General features: G+C 41.4%; 1 protein-coding gene across 2 annotated transcripts in view; it reads left to right on the forward strand.

Annotated features, from left to right (window-relative positions):
• The window catches only part of RNF13 (ring finger protein 13), a 171,237-nt gene that overhangs the window by 73,784 nt on the left and 78,914 nt on the right, over window positions 1–18,539 (forward strand). Inside the window, exon 5 of one of the 2 annotated variants that reach the window (XM_070405956.1) lies at window positions 13,668–13,755. In XM_070405956.1, the coding sequence (XP_070262057.1) occupies window positions 13,668–13,755 (88 nt within the window). Of the gene's footprint in view, window positions 1–13,667; window positions 13,766–18,539 lie in introns of both variants that reach the window. The other variant, XM_070405957.1, reaches the window with a different exon arrangement.

Consider the following 18,539-nt stretch of genomic DNA (forward strand, 5'->3'; position numbering starts at 1 on the left):
CCCCACCCAAGATGTGTGCAGAGGCGTTTGCATATGAAAGGCATGGCCCTTTGAAATCTGAAAATTACCTAACAAACTGCAGCTGGGTCAGAGAGACCCAGAACTTCCAAAAGAAGGCCCAAGACCCCACAGCAGCTTGCATTGCTTCACAGCTGGCCCCCATCTGGGCACCTCCAAACCCCAAACAAAGAAGAGGAATCTGCAGATCTCTCCATAGCTCCTGCTGGGTAGCCTCAGGCAGAGGCTAAATTAGCACCTCCTTAGAGATCTAAGAGCCAGTGTACCCAGTGTTCAGAGTGGGACCATCCAGATGACAACTTCTCAGATCCATAAGGGACACACTCAGGGGGCAGACTCAGTGAGCACCAAAGCCCCACTGAAGCAAGTCTTGCCTCAGAAGGGTGTCTTCAGCACAGAAGTTCTCCCACTGCAGACACAGCTAATTCTCAAAGCCAGTTGGCCTGGAGGTCAATTCCTCCCAGTGATGCCTACAACAAGACTGTGCACACAGCCCACAAAGGGGTGCACCAAGAGTTTCCATCTCAGGTAATTGGGGAGGCTGAGCCACTGGGCCCTATAGGACACCTAGCACAGAAAGCCACTCTATCAGCACAAGGAAGCATAAAAAATGCTGAGACAAAGAAACAGGTCACAAATGACAGAAATGGAGGAAAGCAAACTATTGGATATAGAGTTCAAAACCACACTTATAAGGTTTTTCAAGAATTTTCTAGAAACGGCCGATAAGTTTAGTGAGACCCTTAAGAAATCTAGTGAGACCCTCGAGGTTATGAAAAAGGACCAACTAGAAATTAAGCATACACTGACTGAAATAAAGAATATTATACAGAGTTCCTACAGCAGACTAGAGGATTGCAAGAATCAAGTCAAAGATTTGAAATACGAAGAAGGAAAAAACACCCAACCAGAAAAACAAAAACAAAAAAGAATCCAAAAATATGAAGATAGTGTAAGGAGCCTCTGGGACAACTTCAAGCGTATCAACATCTGAATTATGGGGGTGCCAGAAGAAGAGAGAGAGCAAGATATTGAAAACCTATTTGAAGAAATAATGACAGAAAACTTCCCCTACCTGATGAAAGAAATAGATTAACAAGTCCAGGAGGCACACAGAACCCCAAACAAAAGGAATCCAAAGAGGACCACACCAAGACACATCATAATTAAAATGACAAGAGCAAAAGACAAAGAGAGAATCTTAAAAGCAGCAAGAGAAAAACAGTTACCTACAAGGGAGTACCCATATGACTGTCAGCTGATTTCTCAAAAGAAACTATGTAGTCCAGAAGAGAGTGGCAAGAAATATTCAAAGCGATGAATACCAAGAACCTACAACCAAGATTACTTTACCCAGCAACGCTATCATTCAGAATTGAAGGTCAGATAAAGAGCTTCACAGATAAGAAAAAGCTGAAGGAGTTCATCACCACCAAACCAGTATTATATGAAATGCTGAAAGGTATCCTTTAAGAAGAGGAAGAAGAAGAAAAAGGTAAAGATACAAATTATGAACAACAAATACATAGCTATCAACAAGTGAATCTAAAAATCCAGTGAATAAATAATCCGATGAACAGAATAAACTGGTGAATATAATAGAATCAAGGGCATAGAAAGAGAGTGGACTGACTATTCTCGGGGGAAAAGGGATCTAGGGGGTGTGGGAAGAGACTGGACAAAAATTGTACACCTATGGATGAGGACAGTTGGCTGGGGTAAGGGCAGTGGGTGGGGTGGGAACCAGGTGGAGGGGAGCTATGAGGGAAAAAAAGAGGAACAACTGTAATAATTTGAACAATAAAGATTTAATTAAAAAAATAAGGCATTCTATACACCAATAGTGAACTTACAGAAAGAGAGACTAAAAAAACAATCCCATTTACCATCGCACCAAAAAAATTAAGATACCTAGGAATAAACTTAACTAAAGAGGTAAAAGACCTCTACTCAGAAAACTACAGGACGTTGAAAAAAGAGATAGAGGAAGACATAAACAGATGGAAGAACATACCATGTTCTTGGATTGGTAGAATCAACATCATTAAAATGTCCATACTACCCAAAGCAATCTATAAATTCAATGCACTTCCCATTAAAATACCAACGGCATATTTCACAACCCTAGAACGAACTCTCCAAAAATTCATCTGGAATAAAAATAGACCCTGAATAGCTGCAGCGATCCTGAGAAAGAACAAAGTAGGTGGGATCTCAATACTAGATATCAAGCTATATTACAAAGCCACTGTTCTCAAAACTGCCTGGTACTGGCACAAGAACAGTCATATAGATCAATGGAATAGAATAGAGAGCCCAGAAATCGACCCGAACCAATATGCTCAATTAATATTTGACAAAGGAGGCAAGAACATAAAATGGAGTCAAGATAGTCTCTTCAATAAATGGTGTTGGGAAAATTGGACAGATACATGCAAAAAAAAAAAAATGAAACTAGACCACCAACTTACACCATACACAAAAATAAACTCAAAATGGATAAAGGACTTAAATGTACGACGGGAAACCATAAAAATAATAGCAGAATCCAAAGGCAACAAAATCTCAGACATATGCCGAAGCAATTTCTTCACCGATACAGTTCCTAGGGTGATGGAAACTAAGGAGAAAATATAACAAATGGGACTACATCAAAATAAAAAGCTTCTGCACAGCAAAAGAAACCATCAACAAAACAACCAGAAAGCCCACTGCGTGGGAGAACATATTTGCCAATGTTATCACTGATAAGGGCTTAATCTCCAACATTTATAGGGAACTCATACAACTTAACAAAAGGAAGATAAACAGTCCAATCAAAACATGGGCAAAGGACCTAAATAGACACTTTTCAAAAGAGGACATTCAGAAAGCCAAGAGACATATGAAAACATGCTCAAAGTCACTAATCATCCGAGAGATGCAAATCAAAACAACAATGAGGTACCATCTCACACCTGTCAGAATGGCTATCATCAACAAATCCACAAACGACAAGTGCTGGAGAGGATGTGGAGAAAAAGGAACACTTGTGCACTGCTGGTGGGAATGCAGACTGGTGCAGCCACTGTGGAAGACAGTATGGTGTTTCCTCAAAAAACTAAAAGTGGAACTCCCATTTGATCCCGTGATCCCACTCCTAGGAATATATCCCAAGAAAACAGAAACACCAATCAGAAAGGATATATGCAGCCCTATGTTCATAGCAGCGCAATTCACCATAGCTAAGATCTGGAAACAGCCTAAGTGCCCATCAGTAGATGAATGGATTAGAAAGCCGTGGTGCATCTACACAATGGAATACTATGCTGCTGTAAAAAAGAAGGACTTCTTACCATTTGCAACAGCATGGATGGAACTAGAGAGCATTATGCTAAGTGAAATAAGCCAGTCAATGAAGGAAAATACCACATGATCTCACTAATTTATGGATAATAAAGACCACTATAAACTTACGAACAAAAGTAGATACAGAGGCAGAGCAGCCTTGAACAGACTGTCAAACTACAGCGGGAAGGCGGGGAGGGTTTGGGGGGCAGGAAAAGGGGGGGTGTAAGAGACCAACCGAAGGACTTGTATGCATGCATACAAGCATAACCAATGGACATAAGACACTGGGACGTAGGGGAGGCCAGGGAATTGTCAAGGGAGGAAAAAAAAATAAAGGAGACATATGTAATACTCTTTGTAACACTTTAATCAATAAAACAATTTAAAAAAATAAAATAAAATAAATAAGGTAGTTCCTTTTCGTAAGGAACATAAAATGTGGTTTTCAAAATGCTCTAAATGTTATGAGATCTCTGTTTTTCAAGGTGATAATAGGCTTAGTTTTCCTAAAATTAATGTTTTTACCAAAAAAGTGTGATAAAATGATCTTTTATATTTTAAGGTAATAATTCATAAATTATTACAAAATTAGTTTTCTAGCATTGATTTATATTTATCTTTACACTAGAGGCCCGGTGCACAAAAATTTGTTCATTGGGGGGTCCCTCAGCCCAGCCTGTTCCCTCTCGCAGTCTGGGACCCCTCGGGGGATGTCCACCTGCTGGCTTAGGCCCGTTCCCCAGGGGATGGGGCCTACGCTGGCAGTCAGACATCCCTCTGGAAGCCCAGGAGCTCTCGGGGGATGTCCACTTTCCAGTGGAGACCAGGCCTAAGGTGCAGTCGGACATCCTTAGTGCTGCTGAGTAGGCGGGAGAGGCTCCCACCATCACTGCTGTGCTGGCAGCCGTCAGCCTGGCTTGTGGCTGAACAGAGCTCCCCCTGTGGGAGCGCACTGACCACCAGGGGGCAGCTCCTGCATTGAGCGTCTGCCCCCTAGTGGTCAGTGTGTGTCATAGTGACCCATCATTCCCAGTCGTTTTGCTGTTAGGGTCAATTTGCATATTACCCTTTTACTATATGCCTGGTGCATGGGTGGGGGCTGGCTGGTTTGCCCTTAGGGTGTTCCGGATCAGGTTGGGGGTCCCGCTGGGGTGCCTGGCCAGCCTGGGTGTGTGGCTGATGACCGTTTGCATTCTGGCCACAGCCCCTTCAGGGTGGGGGTCCTTGCTGGGGTGCCTGGCCAGCCTGAATGAGGGGCTGAGGGCTGTTTGCATGCTGGTCAAGCCCTCCAGCAGGGACCCTCACCCCTTGAGGGTGTGGCCAGCCTCGGTGAGGGGCTGATAGCTGTTTGCAGGCTGGCCACAGCCCCTTCATGGTGGGGGTCCCCCCTGGGGTGCCTGGCCAGCCTGGGTGAGGGGCTGATGGCTGTTTGCAGGCTGGCCATGGCCCCCAGCCACCCAAGCTCCCAGTGGAGGCTAGCTGGAAGCAGGTATCTGGGATTTATTTATCTTCTATAATTGAAACTTTGTTGCCTTTAGCAGAGGCCGCAGCCGGCCAGGGCAGGCAGGAAGCTTGGCTTCCTCCATCGCCGGGGCAACCAAGCCTCCTGCTTGCTCCAGCTCCGTGGCTGCTGGCCGCCATCTTGGTTGGGTTGTTTTCATATAGTCGCTGTGATTTTCTGGTGGGCGTGGCTTGGGGCGTAGCAAAGGTATGGTCAATTTGCATGTTTCTCTTTTATGAGATTAGATGAAGCAGGATTATACTTTTATGTTTTTGAGAAATGGTGAAATGAGTTCACATTATGTTATTTTATTAATGAACCGTGACAGTTGAAAATTATTACATTTAAAGTTAATTACCTGATGTTGGCTTGATTAAAATGTATCTGGTTGTCAGAGTTCCCAGATGGGTATTAAAAAGATAATGCTCTCAACACAAAAACTTGTGATTTATATAACACAAATGAAAACATAGCATATCCTGTTGAAGTTACCATTTTTAGTAAAATAGCCCCATTTTTTGTATTATGACTTTCTCCTTCCCATAGTAGCATTCTCCTACATATCTGTGAAATAGTTACCACACTTAAAAAATTTAATATTGATAAGTTATATATGTAAATAATATAGAGTATTTCTCTGTATATATGTATATATACTGTTTTATATAGTATATTCTATCTATAACATAGAATATATGTTTAAATTTCTTAATTGCCCTCAAATTGTCTTATATAGCTGTCTTGTCTTTAACCATTTCAGAATCCAATCATGGATCACATGTTGAATTAGTTGTCCTGTCTCCTTTAACTTGCAGTAGTTCTTGATCCCTTTTCTATCACCTTTCTATTTCTGTATTTCAGGTTAGATAATTTTTATTGCTTTGTCTTCAGATTCACTGACCTTTTCTTCTACATTGACTCATCTTTCGTTAAGCTCATCTAGTGAACTTTTGTTTCTATAGTATATTTCTTCTCTAGAAGTTTCATTTGCATTTTAAGAGGGATGTCCCCCAGGGGGATCGGGCCTAAGCCAGCTGGCAGACATCCCCCGAGGGGTGCCGGACTGCGAGAGGGTGCAGGCCGAGCTGAGTGACCCCCCCCCCCCCAAGTGCACTAATTTCGTGCACTGGGCTTCTAGTAGTAAAAAAGATATTGTAAAAAATATAAAATAAAATGTGTTGTGCTTATTTTTCATTATATAAGGCCCATAGTAACTGTTACATTATAATTTGTGTTTTAATCCTAAGTAAACCATACTGGGTTATTAATAAAATGACTCCTTAAACAAAAAAAACCCAGATGGCTATATTTTTCCAAATATTTGTTGAAGGAATAAATGATTTAATTTACTGTAATGTCTAAATTTTTTTTTTAAAATATATTTTATTGATTTTTTTACAGAGAGGAAGGGAGAGAGATAGAGAGTTAGAAACATCGATGAGAGAGAAACACCGATCAGCTGCCTCCTGCACATCTCCCACTGGGGTTGTGCCCGCAACCCAGGTACATGCCCTTGACCGGAATCAAACCTGGGACCTTTCAGTCCGCAGGCCGATGCTCTATCCACCGAGCCAAACCGGTTTCGGCAAAATGTCTAAATTTTTATCTCAAATCCCTATCTGTCAAATTTTACCTACCTAGGAAATGGCTATACTAATAAAAGGGTAACATGCTAATTAGACCGAACATCTTCCAAATGATCTTCCAGACATCCTTCCGGACAAAGCCATGGTGGCGGGGCCAAGGCAGAGGTGGTTAGGGGGGATCAGGCCGGCCGGGAGAGCAGTTAGGGAGATAAGACCAGCAGGGGAGAGCAATTAGGGGATCAGCCCAATAGGGGGAGAGCAGTTAGGGGGATCAGGCCAGCAGGGGAAAGCAGTTAGGAAGATAAGGCCAGCAGGGGAGAGCAGTTAGGGGGATCAGGCTGGCAGGGAAGAGCAGTTAGGGCGATCAGGCAGGCAGGCAGGTGAACGATTAGGAGCCAGCAGTCCCAGATTTTGAGAGGGATGTCCAACTGGCAGTTTAGGCCCAATTCCACAGGGAGTCGGACACCTCCTGAGGGGTCCCGGATTGGAGAGGGTACAGGCTGGGCAGGGGGGAACCTCCCCCCACCCCCCATGCATTAATTTCGTGCATTAGGCCTCTAGTATGAATATAAACTGTTTCCCAGCTTTCCCATTTTGGCTGAGTGCAATCCCCAAGTTTTCTAGGTTCAAAAATGGGATGCCTTATCACAACTTCCAAATCTTCAGTCTCTTCTCCCCAGGTCAATCCAAGCACTACCAGATTGTTCTAAGCATTGCTTTAATCATGTCACGCCCTGATTCAAGTGCATATTGTGAACCCTAGACAGAGGAGGCCCCACCTCTGCTTTTCTGAGCGCCTTTAAAGAAACTGTACAACTTGACCCCTTTTCGCTACCTCTCCTCTCCTCTGACCAACAGCAGCAATAAAAACCAATAACAATGACAACAATAATAACTAGCACTATTTACTATGTGCCAGGCACTAAGCACTATTTGAAGTGTACGTATATTAAGTCGTTTATCCTCAGAACAACTGTTTAAGTTGGGTTTATGCTTACTTTATACAAGTTAAATTACTTGCCAACGTTTATCCAGCTTGATAAACGATGATAGATTCAGAATTTGAATCCAGGTAATCTAGTATCTATACTTTTAACTCCTCTGGTATTCTTCCTTTCAGTAACACTTGTCTTTACTTATTAGTAAGGTCACACATTGTGTTTTTTTATTTTTTGTTTTGTTTTTAGTGTGCCTTGCTAGGTCTTGCCTTTTGACTTGTTATTTCTCTCTGTCTCCCATATGAGAAATTTCCCCAAACTCTTTTCATTATTAACCCAAATTTCCTATCTCTGTTAAAGTGTAATTCGGGTTCCATAAAATCTGCCATAGATATTTCATTTGACAGCCTTTTCTCCTCTAAATTTTTATAAAATCTACCACAATATTTTAGTACTCTTCTTCTTGGCTTTTGCTCTGTTTTGTATACAGAAGTTCCTGCTTATCTGCAGGGGATATTTCAATGACTATGTGCATTAGTTGGCTTTAAAAAGAAACATAAACTTGTTTTATATTGGAGAACAGCTTTGATATAAATTTTATATTTCTTAAATTGTATATCTTTGGGAAAAGTTTTTTGGATGTGTGAAGGAAATACTTCTCCTTAGTGACTTAGCTTTTTGGCAAGTCACATTAAAGCAGTAGATAAACTAATAACACCCCCAACAAAGTATACTTTTGTTTAAATAAAAGCTAAATGAAGTCTGTACTGCTATGGTAGTTTAATGAATAAATTGTCAGGGCCAGCCTGACAGGTTGAGCCGGATGAGGCAGGGAGGTGGGAATTGAGAAAAAAAAGAAAGACAGGAAAGCGGGATCGGGAGGACTGCCCCTCTGCAGGAACTACAGCAACTTTATTAGCCACACAATCCTATTTATCCACAACACACTGAATAGGAGGTCTGTCAAGAGGAATGTATTCTTTGTTCCTCTTAATCTCTAAGGGAGAGACACAGCAGAAGGACAAGTTCTCAGTACAGCGTATCTAGTAAATAGTTACAGACTTCTTGGTAAGCCATGAAAGGCTGTTCTCATTCTACTGATAATCGCCATCCAAACAAGTCTGGAAAAACTGTGGGTAAGGGTCCCAGCCTTGCTAGCCCCTTCAGGTGCAAGGACCTTGCCAGCTTACATCTGGCCCCCAACAATAAATAATAGAAATTATAACATTTTAAAGAAGATTTTCCCCACCCTTTGAAAAGCAGTAATATCTATGGGGAAGAAGCTGTGGGGCTGGCATTGTCTCAATTTTATTTGGATAACAAAGCCCACTTAAAAATATTACATGTACACACTGACAAAAAATAGTAAACTTACTTTCTTGATCATTGACTTTTCTTGCATGACCACAAAACATTCCTTATAACAGTTTTGTTGACAGGTTGATTTTCTTGCCATTCTTCCTAACATTAGAACAGTAGGTACTGTGTTGGTCAACTATTTATGTTATTTTATTTTTTTTTTTAAAAAATCTATGCCTAACTTTCTCTCTTGTGTTTGTAATATTATAATGTTAGCTATTACTTTGAGCACATATTTTATACACTTATTCATTCAAGTAATATTTAATGAGTTCCTACTCTGTGTCGGGCTATTTCTTAGATGCAATAGAGGCTGTAAAAATGAACAATATTAATTTTTTGAGGAACTCTTATCTTGACAGTTTAGTTTTTCTCAGTGATAGGATAAAATTATTCTGATTAATCCACATTATTGTCTTTTTCAGAAACCCAATTTGCATGTGTGGGGTAGTTTTAGAGAAGTCAAGGATTGTAATTGTAGAAGAGAATTTTACCTGTGCAAAGCCAACTTGCCTGATTGGGGTTGAGTCCATGAGCCTCACTCCTTTCCTAGCATTAAAATCCAGAGTCTGTCTCATACTTGGCTTTTCCTTTACTCTTGGGAACCTGAGTCTTTGAGCGTTTCCCTTATTCTTTGGAACTTGATTCAGGTTTTATTGTTATTGAATTACAGTAGAGTTTTGAATCATTATAATGCTGATAGCTAAAACAGAACTAATAGTAGACCTTCTGGAACTTTTTAAAAAAATTAATTTCCCTGTTCTTTAGAAATATAAGTATTATAAAGAAACATTTTGAGAGACTCATCACTATGCATGATCATAAGGTGATATATTTCAAAAGTTTCCTACTATGTTAAGTATCCAAAACTATATATATAGCGTTCAAGGTTTCAAAATTACATATATATATATATATATATATATATATATATATATAAAATTAGAGGCCTGGTGCACAAAATTTGTGCACTGGGGGGTGGGGGGGGGGGGGTCCCTCAACCAAGCCTGCCCCCTCTCACAGTCCACGAGCCCTCAGGGATGTCCTACTGACGGCTTAGGCCCATTCCCTGGGGAGAGCGGGCCTAAGCTGCAGTGTGGCCATGGAGCTTGTAGCAGCCCCCCCCCCCCCCCCGTGTGTGTGTGTGTGTGTGTGTGTGTGTGTGTGTGTCTCCACTGGGGGCCTGCCCCCAGCTGAGCCGCAGAGGCTCAGAGCAGGTGCCCCTCTGTGTTGATCTCTCAGGCTCGGGCGGAGCCCGGCCCCTCCTCCTGAGCTGGTTGTGACCGTGATGGAGTCTTGACCTCATTTGCATATTACTTCTTTTTATATATATAGATATAGATATAGATATGTAATGTGTATATATGTATGTGTGTATGTTTCTGTATATTGACTACCCAATTTTTATTTTATTTAGCCAAAATGCAAATAATGATCTGATTCTTTCTTTTTTTTTAACCAATGGTCCAAAGGTTATATATTAAGTAGCTTAGATTTGGGTTTATTTTGTTTGACATTTTTATTTTTAAAGTGAAGTGTAGTAATATGTTTGGTTACTTTTTAGATCTTTCAGGTAAAATTTTGTCATATATCTAGCCATATTCTTATGATGAAAAAGTTACTCTTTTAGAGACTAGCTTTAGGAAAGATTAAATAGCTAGATAGAACCAAAGTAAGCAACTTTAGGCTGGATTATTTTTCATTCTTTGAAAGTTTTAGAAATGAATTTTAAAAAACATGGTTGATGAAGCTAATAAAAATAGCTTTTGTTTGACTTCTGTGTGTTAGGCATAGTACTCACCATTTTAATATTTTACATGAGAAAAATATTATTGTCATCCTCATTTTAAAATTGGGCAAACTGAGAAATAAGGCAGAAAAATAATTTGCTCAAGTTTATCCCACTAATAAGTGGTGGAGGCAGATTTGAATTCCCAAGGGCCGATGACCCCAGCTTGATCACAGCAAATCTCTATCTCTTTAGAGCTGGATGGGTTTATTGCTTTGGATCCTTTTAGTATTTTAGCTTGTATCCCTATCCTTTATTTGCTTCTCATTTTACTTAATGCTCTGGTGAAATAAAAAAGATATCTAAAGAAGTCCTTGATAATCAATTGTAGAAGATCCATTTATGTTTCAAGAACACACTTGAGATCTGTCATATATATATATATATATATATATATATATATATATATATATTAGAGGCCTGGTGCACGAAATTCATGCATGGGGGGTCCCTCAGCCCAGCCTGCACTCTCTTGCAATTCAGGACTGCTGGCTCCTAACAGGTCACTTGCCTGCCTGCCTGATCACGCCTAACCCCTCTGCCTGCCTGCCTGATCGCCCCAACCCCTCTGCCTGCGTGCCTGATTGCCCCTAACGCTTCTGCCTGCCTATCTAATTGCCCCTAACTGCTCGCCTCCCTGACTGATCGCCCCTAACCGCCTCTGCCTGTCTGCCTGATTGCCCCTAACCACTCATTTGCCTAACTGCCTGATTGCCCCTATCTCCTCGCCTGCCTGCCTGATTTCCCCTAACCACTCTGCCTGCCTGCCTGATTGCCCCTAACTGCTCGCCTGCCTGCCTGATCACCCCTAACCGCCTCTGCCTTGGCCCCCCACCACCACAGGTTCATCAGAATGACGTCTGGAAGGTCATTCAGCTATCCGGTCTAATTAGCATATTATGCTTTTATGATCTATTTATATAAAAACCCTGGGTGTAACATCACGACCGAGGCTCGACCAACCAGAAGGAAGTCAGTCCTGCAGGGGTTGTCTTGGAAATGGCTGCACACTCCCCGAGCTGTTTCCCGCGAGTGCGATGAGGTTTCAGGCAGGAACTCACCCTTGGAGCGTGGACTCACTGAGTTCTGGGTCCTCTTAGCCACAGCTGCGCCCTCCCTGAGCTGTTTCCGGTAAGGGTGAGGTTTGAGGCAGCCAGAGCGTGGCCTCACTGAGTCCTGGGTCGCATTGCCAAGGGCTGCGCCCTCCCTGAGCTGTTTCCCGGTAGGGCAAGGTTTGAGGCAGGAACCGGCCCTCGGAGCATGGAGGCATATCTTTATAAAGCTTTAATACATTATATTAGAGGTCGTGGTAGTACTGTTTTACCCACAGCGTCTACAGGAACTGCTGCAAATTTACTTCTCAGTGGAAGAACCTTTCATTCCCAATATAAATTAACAATTCCATTAAATGAAACTTCAATTTCTAGACTCGATATAAACAGTGAAGTTGCTAAAGCTATTAAAAAGGCCCAACTTCTCATTATTGATGAATGCACCATGGCATCCAATCATGCTATAAACACCATAGACAGATTACTAAGAGAAATTTGAATGTTGTATTTGGTGGGAAAGTTCTCCTTCTTGGAGGGGATTTTCGACAATGTCTTAGTATTGTACCGCATGCTATGTGACCGGCCATAGTACAAACGAGTTTAAAGTACTGCAACGTTTGGGGATGTTTCAGAAAGTTGTCTCTTACAACAAATATGAGATCAGAGGATTCTGCTTATAGTGAATGGTTAGTAAAACTTGGAGATGGCAAACTTGATAGCAGTTTTCATTTAGGAATGGATATTATTGAAATCCCCTGTGAAATGATTTCTAATGGATCTATTATTAAAGCTACCTTTGGAAATACTGTATCTATAGATAATATTAAAAATATATCTAAACGTGCAATTCTTTGTCCAAAAAATGAGCACGTTCAAAAAGTAAATGAAGAAATTTTGGATATACTTGATGGAGATTTTCACACATATTTGAGTGATGATTTCATTGATTCCACAGATGATGCTGAAAAGGAAAATTTTCCCATCAAATTTCTTAATAGTATTACTCCTTTGGGAATGCCGTGTCATAAATTAAAATTGAAAGTGGGTGCAATCATCATGCTATTGAGAAATCTTAATAGTAAATGGGGTCTTTGTAATGGTACCAGATTTATTATCAAAAGATTACAACCTAACATTATCAAAGCTGAAGTATTAACAGGATCTGCAGAGGGAGAGGTTATTCTGATTCCAAGAATTGATTTGTCCCCATCTGACACTGGTCTCCCATTTAAATTGATTCAAAGACAGTTTCCCGTGATGCCAGCATTTGTGATGACTATTAATAAATCACAAGGACAAACTCTAGACAGAGTAGGCACATTCCTACCTGAACCCGTTTTCGCACATGGTCAGTTATATGTTGCTTTCTCTCGAGTTCAAAGAGCATGCTACGTTAAAGTTAAAGTTCTAAATACTTCAGCACTGGGGAAATTAGTCAAGCACTCTGAAAGTGTTTTCACTCTTAATGTGGTGTAAGAGAGATATTAGAATAAGTTTAATCACTTTATCAGTCATTGTTTGCATCACTATTGTATTTATATCATGTTTTTGTCGTTTTTATATCATGCCTCTGTTGTTGTTATATCCTTTTGTTACTGTTTATTAATTTATATATTATTTTCATATACATTTTATTAATTTCCTTTCACCTCTCACATTTCTATTATAGCAGTGGTTCTCAACCTGTGGGTTCGCGACCCCTTTGGCGGTCGAACGACCCTTTCACAGGGGTCGCCTAAGACCATCCTGCATATCAGATATTTACATTACGATTCATAACAATAGCAACATTACAGTTATGAAGTAGCAACGAAAATAATTTTATGGTTGGGTCACAACATGAGGAACTGTATTTAAAGGGCCAGAAGGTTGAGAACCACTATATAATAGAGAAAGGGCAAATAACAATATTAAAATATTTCCGCTAATTAATTCCCTTTTAATGTGCATGAATTTCATGCACCGGGCTACTAGTTATAGATAAAAGAAGCCCCAGAATATGGTATAGACTTGTTGACTTATGTTTGTTGAAGCTGAGGGACTTTGTGACAAAGCACTTTCTTCTTCATATCATAACTGTTTTCTGACTTGCAGGTTTTAAATGCACAGAGAGCAGGATACAAAGCAGCCATAGTTCATAATGTTGATTCTGATGAGCTCATTAGCATGGGATCCAACGACAGTAAGTACAGGTATCACTTTTCTTCTCTCCTGTTTGACAGATCTTTCATATAAATTCTTCTTCTCTCATTTGTTTTTTAAAGCAGAATTTCTTTTCTATCACAATGGTGATTCCCAATTTTTAACCCCTTTGGGACAATTTTATTCACAATAGAAATGGAATTGACTTATTCTTTTCCAAACAGTTTTTTTAAAACCAATTTATTTCATTTTAGAAGATATGTTGATATTTTGGTAAAAACCAAAGGAAAACCAAAACTTTAAGTAGAGGTAAGCATGCTGAGTTAAAGATTCCATAGAAGAATTTTTCTGATTTATTTAGAGATTCACAAGATTAAATTTTAGGCTATGAGGCTACGGTATTCTTGTGGAGTTTCATAGCCACATACTTGTGCTTTCTTAATACAGTTTGGTTATTAGCCACTTAACATACATTGATGTGTCTGTAGCTATTTATTTATTTATTTAGATTTTTAATTGATTTTTAGAGAGAGGGGAAGGAAGAAGGAGAGATAAATATCAATGTGAGAGTGACACATCTATAGGCTGCCTCCTGCACACCTCCTACCTGGAATAGAGCTAACAACCTGGGCATGTGCCCTGACCGGGAATAGAACGGGCAACCTTTTGGTACATGAGATTATACTTAGCCAACTGAGCCAAACCAGCCAGTGCTAGTTTTTCATTTAAAATGGGAATATCGTTCCTTACTCTGTACTGAATATTAGCTTGTAAGGAAAATGAGCCAATTTTAATAAAATAACTGGCTTTAATCAGAAAGCTGTGCACTTTCATTAATTTAGTGAGAGTGATAAAATATGTCTTTTGTTATGTTGATGAAATGACTTTGGACCCCATCTAAGGATGGGGACTGGTTGCCAGGAGAACCAACCATGTGTTAAGAGTGTTAGAACTTTCAGTTCCATTCCTGACCTTCAAGGAGGGGAGAAGGGCTGGAGTTTGAATGGATTGCCAATGGCTAATTATTTTATCAAGCTTGCCTATGTAATAAAGCCTCCATTAAAAAAAACACACACACACAAAAAAACCCCAAACAAACCAAGAGGACAGGTTTGGAAAGCTTTGGGTTGGTGAATGAGTAGAGGTGCTGGTAGAGTTGTGTGCCTGGATAGGGCCTGGCAGCTCTGTGCCCCTTCCCATGTACCTTGCCATGTATATCTCTTCTATCTGTCTGTTTCTGAGTTATAGTCTTTCATAATAAACTGGTAATTTAGTAAGTAAAATATTTCTCTGAGTTTTGTGATCTGCTATAGCAAATTAACTGGACCCAAGGGGAAGGGGTGGTGGAACCTCCAGTCTATAGCTAATCAGTTAGAAGCACAGATGATAATGTGGATTTGCAATTGGCTTCTGAAAGATGGGTGTCTTGTCTTGTGAGACTAAACCTGTGGAATTTGACGCTGTCTCCGGCTATATAACATCAGACTTGAGTTCAATTGAATTGTTTGATGATGTGGGGGAGACACACACACACACACACAGCTATAGACTGACATACTTTATTGGAATCTATTTAGGACTTTAAATAACTACATCTTTAATAGGAAATATTTTGAATTCCTTAACCAAAAAAGTATTTTTATAGCATAAGACATTATTTTTGTTGAGTAGAACTCTTTTCCTTCTTACTCCTAATATAATCTGAGGCAAACTTACAATATATAAAAAAGAAACATTCTATGAATAAGTTCCTTAGTTAATTTCTTTATATTTTAAATTATTATTATTTTTTAAAAATACGTTTTTATTGCTTTTAGAGAGAGAAAGGGAGAGAGAGAGAAACAGCAATTAGGGTGAAACATTAATTGGCTGCCTTCTCCACACACCCTACTGGGAATGGAGCCTGCAACCTAGGGATGTGCCATGACCAGGAACCATCCAGTGACCTCTTCTTTCATGGGTTGCTGCTCAACTACTGAGCCATATTGGCCGGGCATATATTTTAAAATATTATTTTAAACTTCTAGCTAATTAAATTCTCATAATCGTGGTAGAATGCATGAAGTACCGTTGAGGCTCCAGCATTTTACAAAAATTTGACAACCACTGCTTGGGAATTAGAGGACTTGATGAAGGGATTTTTATTTACCTGCACCCGTGGGAAAGTTAATTAATTAAGTCCTTTATTTTATTATTAATAAAATATTAAGTCCTTTATTTTCATCTATAAAAGTATGAATAGTTTTGATTTTTATTTGACCTGACAAGATTGGGAAGCTCATATGAGAAAGGGATATGAGAAAACCCATGCCATGGCAGAGTGGGAAGAACCTAGATTAAGAGTCAAGAGCCTCAAGTTTGAGTCCAAGTTGTGCGAATGCCTAACTGTGTAACCAAGACAAGTTATCAATATGTCTCGGTTTGTTTCTTCTGTTTTCATTGCTTTCTTCCTTCAGCAAATGTTTTCTTTTGGCAGTCTATCAAGCACTATTTTAGGTACCATGACTACAGCAGGGATTGACACAGTTTAAGGCTCTGTGAATAGAAACATACCTCTGGCATAGAAACTGACCAATCAGAACCAAATCTGGATGAAGTGTGAGGAGCCACTGGCTGCCTAGGAGGTGGAGCTTTTGGCTCCTCATACTTCATCCAGATTTGGTTCTGATTGGTCAGTTTCTATACCTTTCTTTGAAGTAGCAGAATGCAGTAGTTAAGGGTGTGGTTTCTGGGGACTGCCTGCCAGGATTTGAATCCCAGCTCTACCACTTACTAGCTGTGTGACTTTGACTATGTTACCTAACATCTCTGCCTCACTTCTCTGATCTGTAAATAGGATAATAATACTTAACTCATTGGGTTTTTGTGAGGATTGAATGAATTATGACATATAAACTATTTAGAAGACTGCCTGGTTCTTAGTAATCATTTAATGGTTATTTAGCTATTATTATTATTGCTACTGTTACTATTATTATTACACTAGAGGCCCAGTGCACAAAATTTGTGCATGGAGGGGGGGAGGTTCCCTCAGCCCAGCCTGCACCCACTCCAATCGGACACCCCTCTCACAATCTGGAACCGCTGGCTCCTAACCACTCACCTGCCTGCCTGCCTGATTGCCCCTAATCTCTCTGCCTGCCTGCCTGAACTCACCTAACTGCCTCTGCCTGCCTGCCTGATTGCCCCTAACTGCCCTCCCCTGCCGGTCTGACCTTGCCCCTAACTGCTCTCCCCTGCTGGCCTGATAGCCCCTAACTGCCCTCCGCAGCCAGTCTGATCTCACCCCCAACTGTCCTTCCCTGCCGGCCTGATTGCCCCAACTGCCTCTGCCTGCCTGATCACCTCTAACTGCTCTCCCCTGTCGGCCTGATCTCGCCCCCAACTGCCCTCCTCTGCCGGCCAATTTGGTTCCGATTGGTCAGTTTCTATGTCAGTCAGCGTCAAAAGCTCCGCCTCCTAGGAAGCCATTGGCTCCTCACAGTTGACCCAGATTGGTTCTGATTGGTCAGTTTCTATGCCAGTCGGCATCTCTGGGCCTATTAACGGGGCCTGATCAGAAAGGCAGGGCTGATCAGCAGCCCCGGTGGAGAGAAATGGAGGCAGGGCTGTTGGCCAGGCTGGGAGAGAAAGAGAGGCAAGTTCTGATCAACAGCTGCCACAGAGGCTACGGATCAGACCCTGCCTCTTTGTCTACAGGCCTCGCTCAGGGCCTGATCCACAGCCCCCTAGGCAGTCAGTGCTGGGTCGGGGCACCTGCTATGGCAACCTAGCACTGACTTCCAGTGTGGTCAAGCCTTTGGTCGTAATCGGTCGTTAGGACCCTGGCTCTTTATTGTATAGACTAGAGTCCCAGTACATGAAAATTCATGCACTGGAGGGGGGTCCCTCAGTCCGACTTGCTCTCTCTCACAGTCCTGGAGCCCTCAAGGGTGGGAGGCGACCCGGCGATCAGGGGAAGGCAATGCCCCATCACACCTCTGCTGCTACCACTGCCGGCAGCGCAAGCCTCCTGGCCTTGGGCCAGCCCTGGGCTGCTGGGGGGCTGAGGGGACTGGGTGCCACCATCTTGTGGCTGTGGGCGTCACCATCTTTGAGGGCAGGGCAGTCAATTAGCATATTCCCTCCTTATTGGCTGTGGGTGCCACCATCTTTGAGGGCGGGGCAGTAAATTAGCATATTCTCTCCTTATTGGCTGTGGGAGCCACCATCTTTGCGATGGCACGAGGGTCAATTAGCATATCCACTCTTTATTAGATAGGATTCTAGAATGGGAGAGAGGAAATGAACACAAAGAGATATGCTATATGTCACATAGTAACAGGTACTATGAAGAAAAACCTTTTTGGCTAAAGGGATATAAAGTGACAGGGATGAGGGGAGGGATCTTTTAAATAGGGTGGTCAAAGAAGACTTCTGCGTATGAGGCTTTGACATTTAAGTATAAGTCTAAAGTGAGAGGCTGAGGAGGAGTTTTCCAAGGAAAGGGAACAACAAACAGAAAGCTGGAAGATAGAGCATATTTGGCGTTGCAAGGTGTGACAGTGGCTGGAATTAATTGAGCAAGGGTCAGAGAAAGTGGTAGGGGATGAGGTTAGAGAGGGAGCCAGGGGCCAGATCCTGTAGGACTTTGGAATTTGTTCTATATGTATTTTATATAGAGGTGTGAGGTGATCTGACATATTTTTAAATGGCCACTTTGATGGCGATTCCTTTTGAGAATAGACTGCAGGGAGAAAATGGGCAAGAGTGCCAGCAGATGCGAGTTAGAATGTTGCTGCAGCAGCAAGGAAGAGGTGATGGTGATCTGGAGTGTTGGCAGTG

The sequence above is a fragment of the Myotis yumanensis genome, unplaced genomic scaffold, assembly GCF_028538775.1.
Source record: "Myotis yumanensis isolate MYYU_CA2020_CCGP unplaced genomic scaffold, mMyoYum1.0.hap1 SCAF_2, whole genome shotgun sequence".
Taxonomy (NCBI): Eukaryota; Metazoa; Chordata; class Mammalia; order Chiroptera; family Vespertilionidae; genus Myotis; species Myotis yumanensis.